At 40.1% G+C, this 14,248-nt stretch overlaps 1 protein-coding gene across 1 annotated transcript in view; it reads left to right on the top strand.

The window, feature by feature from the left end:
• The window catches only part of ralgapa1 (Ral GTPase activating protein catalytic subunit alpha 1), a gene marked incomplete in the record, with an annotated part of 70,003 nt that overhangs the window by 52,268 nt on the left and 3,487 nt on the right, over positions 1-14,248 (top strand). Inside the window, 1 exon segment of the mRNA XM_062439716.1 lies at positions 9,536-9,660. Within this exon segment, the coding sequence (XP_062295700.1) occupies positions 9,536-9,660 (125 nt within the window).

Consider the following 14,248-nt stretch of genomic DNA (forward strand, 5'->3'; position numbering starts at 1 on the left):
TACAGCATCCTCTGTCATTAGACCCCTCGATTCAAATGAGGAAAAATTCCCTAAAAAACATGTGGGAGGAATAAAATGGAAGAAACCTCAGGAAGAGCAACAGATGATGAACAGACATACAAAAAAACAGTGTAAAAGCAGCATGACAATTATGGGAGGATTGATTTATAAGTAATATGAAGAATCTGATCTGAGAAGCTGGAATCGTCAAACATTTCTGCTTGAAAATGACTGAAATGATTAATCAAGTATCAAAATATGTACAGATTAATTCCTAATAGGTTAATTGACTATTTGTTGCAGCTTTACTTGTCAACACATTCTAAACCAAAGAAGAGGAATCTTTGAAATCACTAAAAATCAGTCGGTGTACGGTCTGGTCTGGTCTGGAAAGAAAAGATACTATATGATTTGCACACGCTATTGATAACATCAACTGGATAATAGAAACACTAACCTGCTCTGCTTATGTGTGCTCATGTTATAGTTTCAGATATAGATTTAAGCATGAAAATGGTCGTAACTGCACATCTTTAACACAGTGGCTCTGGCATGATCTCGCAAAAGAAAAAAAACAAAACACCAAAGTTCCAAGTCAGTATGACAGTAAACTCCCAAACATCATACCACACACACACACACACACACACACACACACACACACACACACACACACATACACACACACACACACACACACACACACACACACACACACACACACACACACACACACACCGCCTGACTGGAATAGTCAGTAGATAGATCTGAAGACTGAATTATCAAAGAGAAAAAGTAAAAAGCTTTGGGAGGTGATATTACTCATGTACTATCTGCTACTTTATTTTTTTTCAGTCTAATATCATGAAATATATGATTCGTGTAATGTGTGTGTGTGTGTGTGTGTGTGTGTGTGTGTGTGTGTGTGTGTGTGTGTGTGTGTGTGTGTGTGTGTGTGTGTGTGTGTGTGTGAGAGTGTGTGAGAGTGTGAGAGTGTGTATTTGTGCAAGTGTGTATTTGTGCGCACACGTACACGCCTGGTCGCCGAGAGCTGTGCAGACACATGAGCTGTAGCCATCAGCGGCTCCATCACACCTTGTTGGAGCAGACCCCCCTCTGACTGGTAAACAAGCTAATCTGCTGTGTGTGAGTGTGAGTAAATGCATTTCGTGGCCGGAGTGTGAATGTAAGTATTTTGATGTGACGAGGTGTTTAAGATTCAGGGCGGGATGTCACAGATGACCAAGGCCGCAACGAGAAGCGAACCCGCGTGTGACATGATGAGCTCTAATGGTTCAATTCGGCTTTAAAGAGACAGAAAGAGGAGAAAAGGCTGGGAGAAGAGGTGTTTCTAAATAATTGATGATTTATTAATCACTGTTAGGAATTAGAAAAGAAGAAAATATGTGTGTGTGTGTTCTTATCTTTGTGTGTGTGGAGGATGAGTATTGTGTAACTGTTGTTAGAGCCTGAAGATAAGAATAAGATCCATCTCCCTAATCAGAGAATTATTAGTATTATTATGGCTTGGGTGATGTTCACAGCACCCATGCTGTGTGTGTGTGTGTGTGTGTGTGTGTGTGTGTGTGTGTGTGTGTGTGTGTGTGTGTGTGTGTGTGTGTGTGTGTGTGTGTGTGTGTGTGTGTGTGTGTGTGTGTGTGTGTGTGTGTGTGTGTGTGTGTTAAATAAAACTTATAATTGCACTGGCAGCTTTAGGGCTCCCCAGTGGTGACAGGGAAGAGGGTGTATGCACACAAACACATATACACATACATATATGTCAAAGGGTGAAATAGTGGGGTGAGAAGGAGCCAATTAATGTATCACGTCTGTTTTTCTCCTGAGTCCCTGTTTCTGTGTCGGGTTAAAGAGCAGATGAATAGGGGTAAATATGATTGTAGAGGTGTGTGTGTGTGTGTTTCCACGCACATCGACCCCCTAACGATAAGTAATGCATGAGACCAAACCTATCTCTGTCCTCATCTTAGGCGTACGTGAACACACACACACACACACACACGCACACACTCGTACACACTCGTAATGAAATCACAAAGCCTCCATATCATTGCTATCACAGAAAGATATAAACCCATTAGCTTGTTCCTTTGGGCATGGACACACACACACAAACACACGCATACACGCACAGGTTTATCATTACACGCTGTAAAGCTTTTCCAATTGTATTATCCCTCTGATGTCCTTCTCTCTGTTGTCTGTTCCAATGCCTGGGGTGGAGAGGACAGATAGAGGGTGTGTGTGTGCGCGTGATGCAGAGTGAGATACGACGTGCGTGTGTGTTTTTGAGGAGAGGTATCTTGAAGACCAGCTTTAGATAATACACAGAAGTTTTGTTGATGCACTTTTAATCTAAACTCTTTTTCTCTTACTTTCTTAAACATAGATGTTAAAGTTAGTAAAGAATATTTATATATAACATTTAGCTTTCTTTACATCTTACGTCATTATTTTGTCGCCACAAACAGGAATTGTCGTATTCAGCGCCAGTAAAGATGTTTGCGATTCAACCAATTAAATTACTGCGCGATGCGGTCACTCGTCTTGACCGACCGAAGGAAATGATGCATAAAAAACTTCAAGGCAAACTCTGAAAAAAGCAGCGAGCGAACACTGTCCAGAGGAAGCTGAACTCACCAACTGTCAGCTCCTTTAACTCTCTCATAGCTTTGGTATTTTCCTCTATAAAGTCTCACAAACCAGCCGGCAAACAAACTGCTTTATACAATTTGTAAAGAGTCATACTGGCTCGCATTAGATGTCATTTGGAGCAGAGTACGTGGAAGTTGGTATAATGGGAAAAAGTCTATGAAGGGATCAATGCAGTGATTTGATATCACAACATAGGGATACTGTAGTTTAGAGATACTGTAGTTAACACTGTAAAGTCTCCTTTTGTTCAGCTTTCTCTGTGAAAGGAGCAAAAATCTGAAACTCGCTACCTGAACACTTAAAATGATTAACTAACACACCTCCTGTACTCATGTCTAGTTTTATGTGTATTTTATTGTACCATTTCAGTTTTTCCAAAGTTGCCACTGTTACCTAAAATGGTAACGCAACACTTACAGTTTTCTCATGGCCAAGTTTATAACAAGCAGCTACAGGATTATAATCAGTAAAAGTTTGAATTGTCCCTCCAATATACAGCTCTGCTTTTTTTTTTCTCCATCACTGCTTGATGATATTGAAAATAATGTCAGACATTATCCACTCTGCTGTTTCATCAAGCAGCTCCACTTGAACAGCATAGAGAACTCTCACTCAAAGCCCATCGATCTGCTCTCAGCGACAGTAGCCTCTGTCAATGAAGCTGTTTGTAGACTGTTAGAAAGACGTCCATACATGTCAGTGACAACGACAGGTATACGTTGCTGTGTATTCTCTGCCTGGATGCAGCTATCCTATATTTACAGACAGACGATCTGATGGTCGGAAATTTTGAGGTACGAGTTCCAGACAGGGGAATGTCCGGTTATTGAATGAATTGAAAATGAGTTCAGGAGGTCTGGACTGTGTCAGGGATTTTCCTTATGCCTCACTTCAAAGGAACCAATCAGAAGTTCTTTAACAACATGAATAAAACATGTTTAATTGCATTAGATTGCCTGGGCTTTTAAAAAAAAAATGTTTTAGGCTTCCTCCTTTAAAATATTTTGAGCTCAAAAACAATTACCAATCATAAATGAAACAGCTTTTTGTCAATTCATAATGACATCCGAGGACCAACAGTTATGCTGCCTCTATAGCAGCATTCAACCAACTCCAACAGCAGAAGAAAGCAAAAAGGTGCAGCTAAAAATGAACTTGTTCTAGCTGTAAACAAATGAGTCAACAGCTGATGGAGCGTATTCAGGACACTTTAGTCATGTCTTATGTATGAGTGAGGTGATGGTTTGGTGAAATGAGCCACAGAAAGCAGATGGGCTGTAAAAGGAAATATAGAGAGGGGATCTTTCTTTTTTCTTTTTCTTTTTTGCTTTTAACACAGAGCATCCACACTGTAAAATGTATGAAGCCTGTCATTTGGAAACTTTTGCAAAAGTACAGTAGTTAAAATGTGTAGTATTTTAATTTAAACTTATGACACACCAATTTAACTTTTAGCAGAGTTTGATCAGAAGATTGGCAGTAAAAGCAGACTGGAACATTTATGAAAGTGTTTCATTTTCTTATTAGCAGAGCTTTAAAAAAAAAAAAAAAAAAGACCCTTTCATGTGCCTTACTCTTCACCTTTTTCATCTGATTAGGTGAATGTTGTGTGTATGGAAGTGTTTAATTTATTTAATCTTTAGTACAGCCTAACATTTCAGCTTTGAGTTTTAAAAGATGTATTAAACTTTCAATTAAAATGATTTATATTGACCTTCTGGGGCGTTGTGTTCATAAAAAAGAGAAATAATTCAAGTTTTCACAATAAACAGTGTATTTAAATGTTCTGTAGGCTATATATTCACATGTAGAAAATATTCACACCGTATTCTATATACACACACACTTCTACATAAAAACATCATCACACACACACACATATATCCCAGCAGTGGGCCTGGCTCCTAATGCGCTAACAAGCTCCCTTTCTCCTCCCCTCGTCTCTTCTCCCTTCTCCTTCTCCGGTCTCCCTCAGTCTCAAGTGATTGCGGGAGTCGAACACCGCCACAATGAACTGCACCGCGGGAGAGAGAGAGAGAGAGGGGGAGAGAAAGAAAGATAGAGAGATAGCAGGAGAAGGCACGAAGAACGCTTCACTCTCACCGCTCTTTTCAGCCACGCCAAGAAAATGAGTTTCTGACTCGACACAAAAGAGCTTTTTTTTTTTTCATCCGCCCCCCTCTCTCCTCTATCTTTCTCTCGTCTGCCTTTCTCCTCCGCTCCGCGTTCTCCTCCTTCTCCTTCACGAGTCCTTTTTTCCCCTCGTTCTCACCCCTTATAATTTTCCCTCTTTCTTTGCCTTTCTCTCTCCGAAAGAGAGATATTTTGCCGCTAATGACTTAAGAGGAGCCATCTGAAATTCAATTACAGTAGATTTCATAGTGACGACTACCATTCGGGTGGAAGGACGGAGGGAGGGATGGATGGATGGTTAGATGTGTGAGATGTGTCAATGCAATCAAAGTCTATTTTCTGTGACCTCTCATTGGTTTTATACTTTTTTTTAAAGAAAATAATAATAACTTTATTTGTAGAGATAAGCAGACCTTGAAAAGTGACCATTTAGTTGAAGAGGCACACTTCAGCTTCCACCTCTCATTTAGAAGTAACAGAAGTATGACAATATGATTGGATGCAAATGAAGCTTTTGTTTACCATTAAAACAGGTTACCATGTTTACACGAGTCAGTACTCTGAGTAATATGAAAATAAGTGTATTTGAGCTGGATGGATACACACAAGCTCATATAAACGTGTTCTTAAAGCTCCTACACCCCCATAGACCGACCACACACCCGTCGCTTATGTTAACCTGATCTGACCTCTCTCTCCAGCCGTGGCCGTGTCTGAAATTGCACACCATTTACTTTGTAATACAGCTGCAGCGATTAATCGATTAGTTGCCAGCAATTCAATTAATTGCCAATCTCGGAAGCCATCGGCTATCTCTCTGATGACGATTTAGCCTCGGGGTGGGGGGGCAACGGCCAATATAGTGTAGCCAGCGGATATCAAGATAATGGATATCCGGGCCAAGGCTTCCTCTTTCTTACACCGGTCGTTGTTATAAAGTCCATTTAGCAACTTGAGACGGTCCAGACGCCATTTCGGCTAATCTCTATAAAAAGTTATATACATATGAATTTATATGTTTATTGTTTTTTTTTTTAAAGCTTATAAAAACCGAAGTCGTCATCAGAGTTACTCCACACGGACTGTTTATCCGCGTGCAACTAAACCTCGCTCAAACGTGATTGGTCAATACTACTCGGACGACAAATGGAAACCAGAATGTCTCCAGTGTCAAAATCTTATCCCATTGCCTACTGATAAGGCAACGAGCAGATAATGCAGATTTTATAAAGATGTTTGTTAATAGATTAGAATCAATTGCAAACAATTTTGGTTTTGATCAATCGTTTCGAGTTATTTTATACTATAAAACCATCAGAAATTCTCACGATTGAACAAAATAAGGCAGGTATAATACAATTGCTTTGTGTGATTTTTAGCACTTTGCATTTTATAAATGTGAAAAGTAGCATTGTCTGTACGAGGTTTACACCTTTCACCAATAGCACAAAATGACTTATATAGGCAGAAGTGAATGAACAAGTGAGCTTTTGTGTCTGTAGGCACCTGTTGGAGTGAGACAATTTACACCATCATAGTCCATTTTCACTGCAGAAATGTTGACTTTTCATTGTAGGAGAAGAACAGGTGGCACTAATAACATGTTCTCATTGTATTTAAGTATCCCAGTAAGCTGACAGTGTGACAGTGAGGCAGAATAAACAACACCAGGACCCTGAAACAGACATCATTGATTTTATTTTTTACAAATGTCCCTGCTGTGAAATGTACATTTGTTTTCTGTGAAAGAGGCTTATTGTTATTAAGTTATAGAGTTTGGTGATTTTTATACATGGCAGTTTCCCTCACTGCTCCGCTCGGCTTCAACCTGAGCTAGGGTTTAATTATTCAGAGTGAATGAAAACACACATGTGGGTGTGCAGGACCTTTTGGAATGCCACATATGAAGGCGATATTAGTGCGTCGGTGGTGGTTTTGAATCAGGGTGCGTCTCTCCTGTTGTCGGCTCCTCTCAGAGGGGGGAGTTGGTGTTTGTGACACAGTCACATAAGGCCACAGGCAGAAACCCACGCTGAGAGGAAGAAAGAAGCAAGGTGGATATAAAGGAGGCAGACAGAGAAAACAGTGACAAAAAGTAAAGTGATGTTCCTGTCATTTATCCCAGCAGTCGTACCATGTCGGTGTATTTATTAGCTTCTCTTCCTCCGTCTCCATCTGTTCGTTTTCCTTCTCTCTTTCAGTTTCTTTGCCTCTGTGGACTTCAATCTGTCCTGCAGGTGTCCTTTAAACAGTGGCTTCATAGACATTTCTGGGGAAAAAAGTGTTGTTTGCTGGAAAACAGCACCATGCATAAGTCTTCACCCCACTCCACATTTCCCACAGTGCTTTGGCGGTACAACATACTTTTTGTTGTGTCTCTGCGATTACAGCAGCAAGTCTTTTTGGGGTTTGTCTCTACCAGCTCTACACATCTAGAAACTGCAATTTGTGGTCCATTCTTCTTGGAAAATAGCTCAAGCTCACTCTGATTGGATGAAGACAACAATTTTCAAGTCTGGCCACTGATTCCCAGTTTGAATTGAGGTCTGGACTTTGACTGGACCACTCTCACATACTAACACTCTTAGTTTAAACCACTCCAGTGCAGCTCTGGATGTGTGTTGAGGATCATTGTCCTGCTTGAAGGTGAACCTACTCCTCAGTTTCTCTTGTAGTCTCTTGTAGACTGAAACAGGTTTAGACTTATGGCTTTTTCTCAGCGAAGGCTTTCTTCTCACTACCCTTCCATAAAGGACAGATCTGTGGAGTGTTCATGATGCTGTTTGCTTTGAGGTCTTCATGGAACTGGTGTATTTATATTGAGATTAATTGCAGATCAAATTGGACTCTACCATATTGTGTTTCACCTGATCTCAACACTTTTTAGACTTTTATTTATAAATCATTTAAGGGTGGATGGTGAATACTTCCGCAAGGCACTGTATGCAACACTTCTTGTTCCTAATTACATCCACATCTGTCTCACACACACATTCATTTACCAGAGGAGGGGGAAGTGTGATGCAGGGAAGCAGGAAAAGGCAAACGGCGAGATCACATGGAGACGCGGTGTGAGAGACACTGGCTTGACGCTCTGTGTGACTGCTGCTCTTCTCTCAGCTCTGTCTGGGTGAAAGACACTCTCACACACACACACACACACACACACACACACACCGCACCTTGTTATTACTTAAATATCCTCCTCGCTGTCTCACCCACTGTCCTCCCCTCTCACCTCCTCACCTCCTCTGTAACTCGCCGCAGGATTCTCACCCATCTTCCTCTTCACCCTTGCAGTCCCCCCCTATCTCCTCCTCCTTTTTACAAGTCACCCCTTCCTTTCCTCCCTTAGCATCTTTGCTTTATTTGCACCTCTAACCTCCATCGCTCCCTGACTAGCTCCCTGTAGTCAGCAGGATTTTAAACTAAGGTTCGATATTGGTTTCTTCCTCTCTGCTCTGCCAGCTTTTCCCGCACACCTTCCCCACCCTTTTATTTCTTTCTTCTTTTTTTTTACTACCCTCCCCTACTCGTCCTTTCCTGCCAGCGCAGTCTGTACCTCCACTTTAAAGGAGCCATATTGTTGTTATTATCATTGTCTCTAACTGGATCAGTTACCATTAGACCTGAATCTCTCTCCTTCTGAGGCCCCATAGACCAGCTCTCTAACCCAATAGAAAACCCACGGGCGCTATTACAGATGGCTGACCCATTCACAACATGTACGCACACACACATACACACACATACAGTCTGAGGCACAAACACACAGATTTCATTCTGAAGATTCATCGGCCTAATCCCATCACACACTCAAACAAGGGACACACGCACTTACATACACACATTGCGCCTGTTCACAACCCACCTTATCAAATACAGAGACGCACACGCAACCTCATTGAAAATCCTCTGTTATTGGAGCTCTCCGAGCAAATGGTAATACTATTGGGAGATGATGGGGCTGAGTTGTGTGTGTGTGTGTTCAGGAGATGTTACAGCCACATATGGCTGTCATTACGGTTGGATGTATGACTAGGACTAAGGAAGAGAGGGTAAATGTCATGCTATCAATGAGGTTATCTCTAATAGATGGACAGTTGAAGTCCTGGTTTCCATTTACTCTGCTCTCAGCTGAATCCTGCGCCTCTCTTTGAATTCATTGTTAATGGCTGTAATAGCTGGTGATAAAAGGGTTTTGGTTTGCTTTTTTTCCCTCCTGGCCACAGAATTTTTAGTAGACTAGTATATGGAGTTAACAGTGTTTGTATCTAAAATATGTCAAATCTACCACCACATTTTATTTTTTTATTCCCTCTTTCTGTTTGTGTTTTTATCCTTATTTTTCCTTTCTTTCAGTTCTGTATTCTCCTTTTGTGAATTTTACTTCAGCTTTATTTTACTCTGCTTTGCTTTATTTTCTAAATCATTATTTTCAGATCTATTTTTTTTTTTTTTAGAGATGATTCAACATTGCAACTCAAACTTTGATATTTTTTTGGCCTACTTTGTTATTTAGTTATTTTTTTAGATTTGTTTTTTTAGTTTTTTAGATTTTTCCAGCGCTGCCACAATCAAGGGTCATTGGAGAAAACCATAATATACATAATTACAAATGAATCACTTAATATATTATATATTTTTAAATAATATCTAATACAAAATAGATATTTCTTTTTCCTCTTTCGTGCCTTCATTTCCATTTGACCTTGACCTTTGACCTCAGCTACGAGGAACGCTCCCGATACCTAGAAACCATCGTGCAGCATCACCAGGAGCCGACCACGTTCGAGGATTACGCAGCTCGCGTCTACAGTCCCGCTCCCTGCACACACCTTCCTTCTGACACAGGTACGACTAAAGCTTTGACTCTGTGAGACATCCAGTAACCAAACGTATAATCTACCACACCAACAGATACACCTGTAGCTCATCTGAAGAATTTGTTGGGGTTTTTTTTTTTCAGGTTTACATATTTTCTGATGTTTTAAGAGACAACATTTTCTAGATTTGTTTTGGATTGATTCTCCACAGTAGCACCACTGAGCTGCCACACACCAAGTGGCAGCTCACACTCTGATTCAGACGAGTTCTTCTCTCTATCCAAAGCTCTGCTCAGCCTTCTTCTTTATCCAGAGCGTCTCTGAGGAACCGGCTGACATCTGATCAGGCATAGAGATGCCAGGCACATGGGAGCCGTATTGTAAATGTACGACTCTCATATGTGTCCTGCTAAGTTAATCAGTCAGATACTGATGACTTTTGTCTGCAGCTCGCCTGTTTAAGTGTAATTTAAAATGGTGTACTGTCATTTAACCCAACACATAATCTAATTGTTCAACATGGCTCTTTTTTACAATAATGTGATAACACCGCTAAGCCACACGTTTTTTTCATAAACAGGTTATACTGCATATATAGAGAAACATAAAGGAACACAGCTGTGTGACGTAGGCCGGTGTTGCTCCCATATTATTCTATTAATGTAATACTGACGTGATGTATTTCTTTTATTTCTTTACTGGTCAAGCAGAGGTGTGACTGTGTGTGTGTAATTGTTCTGTCAAAGTGCCGCTACACTGTCAGAAATAATTATAATCATCAATCTAAAATAACAATCAACCAGGCTGAATAACACCTAAAACATGTTGAGATACCCTAAAGGTTTATTCTGAATACTGTATTGTACTTAACCCCCCCCCCCCCCCCCTCCCCCATCTCTCTCTCTCTCTCTCTCTCTCTATGAAGTAGTATGTTGTTCTATAGTGTGTTGTTCAGCCCATTTCAGAACACAGGATGGTAAAGTTAGCCAGACCATGAAGATATGAGCTCATCATAGTCATAGGCATCATTTCATTGCTGAACCTCTATATACCAAATATGGACCAGATTGCTATCAAGCTTTTTTTCTCTTTTTTTTTTTATTTAAAAAAATGTCTGATGTGTGTCATATACAATATTCACTCTGGACAACATAATCCTGTGTTCTGAAGTCAACCATCCTCAAATTACTGCAGCTTCTCACTCACTCCCTACTCCTCTCCTCTCTCTCTCTCTCTCTCTCTCTCTCTCTCTCTCTCTCTCTCTCTCTCTCTCTCTCTCTCTCTCTCTCTCTCTCTCTCTCTCTCTCTCCTCTCTCTCTCTCTCTCTCTCTCTCACTCTCACTCCTTACTCCTCTCTCTCTCACTCCCTACTCCTCTCTCTCTCTCTCTCTCTCTCTCTCTCTCTCTCTCTCTCACTCCCTACTTCTCTCTCTCTCTCTCTCTCTCTCTCTCTCTCTCTCTCTCTCTCTCTCTCTCTCTCTAACCCTAACCCTCTCCCATTATAGTGTTTCCCCTATAATGTTACAGGGTGTGGTGGGCCATCAGGCCAACGAGAACCCCAACTAGGCCAAAAACAAATTTCATTGGGAAATAAATAATCATTTGCAGTAGGAAACTCTTGATGCGACTTGAGCTCCACTGCTTCCAGAGAGCCTTTAAATTATTGCAGAGAGAGAGCGCAAGATTTACAAGCATGACACCACCTTAAAAGAGAGCAAGCTCTAACGCAAGGGGAATGTAACCAAATATATTAATAGTTTTCCCTCCAAAAATATAAATACAGGTGAAGTGGGAGGAAGCTTTATGTTAGTTGTCTGCATAACCCATAAATGCTTCTTAACGTCATTATCTGATCTCCCATGCGCCTTCTCTTTGGGTTTTTTCAGTGCCACTCACCAGGCCTGAAAAACCTTGTAGGGGAAACACTGATCTCCCTGTATTAACTCAAAGGTTCCCTTCCTTTAACAGCACAATGATCAAACATTCTTGTCTCTTTCTGTTTTGTTTTAATTTCCTCAACTTTATTCTTTTTTCTTTTTTTAAAATAATTTTTCTGATTTATTTCTATTTAATTTGTTTTCTCCTTTTTATTTGATTTATTTTTCTTTTGTTTTTTTTTTGCTGTGTTTCTTTTTTTTCTTTCCTTTTCTTCTTTTTTTCCCCCCCCTCCTTTAGATCGTAATGTCTCACTTGCTATAGCTAAAAGGTAAGCCTGGTCACATGAACGACACATCCCGTTCTGATTGGCTCTTCCTACTGACATTTCAGCCTGACCTGTGCTCTCCTCCAATCTCTCTCCTGCATATTGTGTTTTTTCTCTCTTCATGTATACTCCTTCGTGTTTTCTTCACTCCAAGCAGGTCTGCATGACTTTACAGCAAGTCTTGTCTAACTCTTTAAAAGGAAATGTCATTTTCAGCTCATCTGTGAGTGCAGTTTGGTGTCATATTTAACACAGCCTGTAACAACAGGGCATGAGATTGAGATTTTTTTCATTTTCTGAGCTCAAATATTCCCCAGTTTTATGATCTAGATTTTCATCTTAAAGCATGTAGTCTATTAGTCCTTTCCTCTTCTAATTTTTAATGAATTGTCATATAAACAGAAACAAGCTCAGTAACATATTTAGTTGCCTATTTACAGAAACCAGCAGAAACAGAGCATTCATTTGGGATCATGTCTTGTTTTAATTTTGGCACCTGAAGTTGATGGAGTTTTAGTCTAAATTGTGCTTTAGTTTCATAGTTTGTTCCAGCTGTTTTTTCCCCCACATCTAGTCCAATTCGCAGTGTATTTTAGATTAATTAAGCCCATAAATATTTTTCTTCCAAGACCAGAAACATCAGATAACACTACTGACAGAGACCAGAACGTTACTGAATGCTAAATGCGTCTTATTAACAATAGAGCAGCAGAGGAGGCAGTTTTACTAATCAGGTCATTGAATAAGACTGTATTAAAACAGTTATTAGCTTGTGTCCATTCATCAGTCTTTCACATTATCATTTGGTTTTTATTTGTTGACAAAAAATGTCATATATTTCATTATAGTTCTTGTTTGGATGTATTCCCTTATTTAGTTGTGAAAAAGGGTTGTCAATGAATATTTTACCTCATAGTTTGAATTGATGAAATGAACACTGACACACTCATAGTAACGTGATCAGTTGTTAAGATAGGAGCACTGATTATAGCAGCTTTATGCTAATTGGCCACAACCAGCTACCTGCTGGTCCCACCCACAGTTAAGAGTATAAACAGTAGCCAAAAATAAAGCGACTGACTGAATAAAATTGAGGATTTATGCATCAACAGACTAACACACTGACATGACATTATTTATCCCATGTTCAGTATGACAAAAATCATCACATTGCAGCTTTAACAGGTAACAACAAACAGATTTTAAACATTTTTAAGCTCTTAAGCAGCTAAATTGTAATTGGTTTTGGTAATTCCAAGAGGGTAAAGACCCTCTTGGACATCTTTCCTATTGCCCATTGTTACATGTTGCCTAGCTTTCAACTTTTTTTGTGGTAATGCTGCCAGATTCAAATTATTCATCAGTCTGTGTAATTTACCAGATCTTCATTATACCAAACTACACTCTGTGTCATGATGAAAGTGACGGATCCTTTTTATTTTTAACTCGTGTGAGATTTCGGCTCTTTTGTTCTTGAACCCACTCAGTAATTTTCCCCGTCTGCTCTGTTAACCTGCGATGTCACACTGACCTGGTGAAACTTTGCCTCTAACCCTCTGTATGCTCCTCTCTTCCTGGTATTGATATGATGTAGCACTACACACATGCACACACACACACACACACGCACACAAACACACACACGCACAAAAACACACACACACACACACACAAAGTGGACACAATGGGTAAGCATACCTGTTAATATTCTACACACAAACACACTGACTGAATGTATAACTTTGAACTAACATCAAAGTAATGTTTCTTTTTCAGTAGTTATGTGTCTGTTTGCTATAAGTAACTTAGTTTTGGTCAAATTAAGAAGAATGAATTTTGAAGTTCAATGTTTTCTGTGTGTGTGTATGTGTGTGTGTGTGTGTGTGTGTACATGTTGTGATGTCATTGTGTGTGGTGTCATGTCTTTTATATTCTGTCTTCTCTGTTTGGCAAATTTCTGTTTTTATTCAGTTTTTTCTGTTCTTGTTGTCACTTTCTTCTTATTCTCCTTATCTCCCCTTTCCTATATATTTTTGTTTCCTCTCCTCTCCTTTCCTTTCCTCTCCTCTCCTGTCCTCTCCACTCCTTTCCTTTCCTTTCCTTCCTCTCTTCTCTTCTCTTCCCCTTGCCTCCTCTCCTTTCCTTTCCTTTCTTTTCCTCTTTTCACTCCTCTCCTCTTTGCTCCTCTCATTTCCTCTCTTCTCCCTTTTCCTCTTATCTCCTCACCTCTCCTTTCCTCTCCTTTCTTGTGCTTTCCTTTACTTTCTTTTCTTTTTTATCTCCTTTTCTCTCTTTGCCTTTCCTGCCTTCTCCATTCTTTTCCTTCCCTCTCCATTCCTTTCCTTTCCTCTTTTTTCCTCTCCTCTCCTCTCCTCTCCTGTCCTCTCCTCTCCTCTCCTCTCCAGAGGAGCAT

Source organism: Scomber scombrus, chromosome 19 (genome assembly GCF_963691925.1).
Source record: "Scomber scombrus chromosome 19, fScoSco1.1, whole genome shotgun sequence".
NCBI classification, from domain to species: Eukaryota; Metazoa; Chordata; class Actinopteri; order Scombriformes; family Scombridae; genus Scomber; species Scomber scombrus.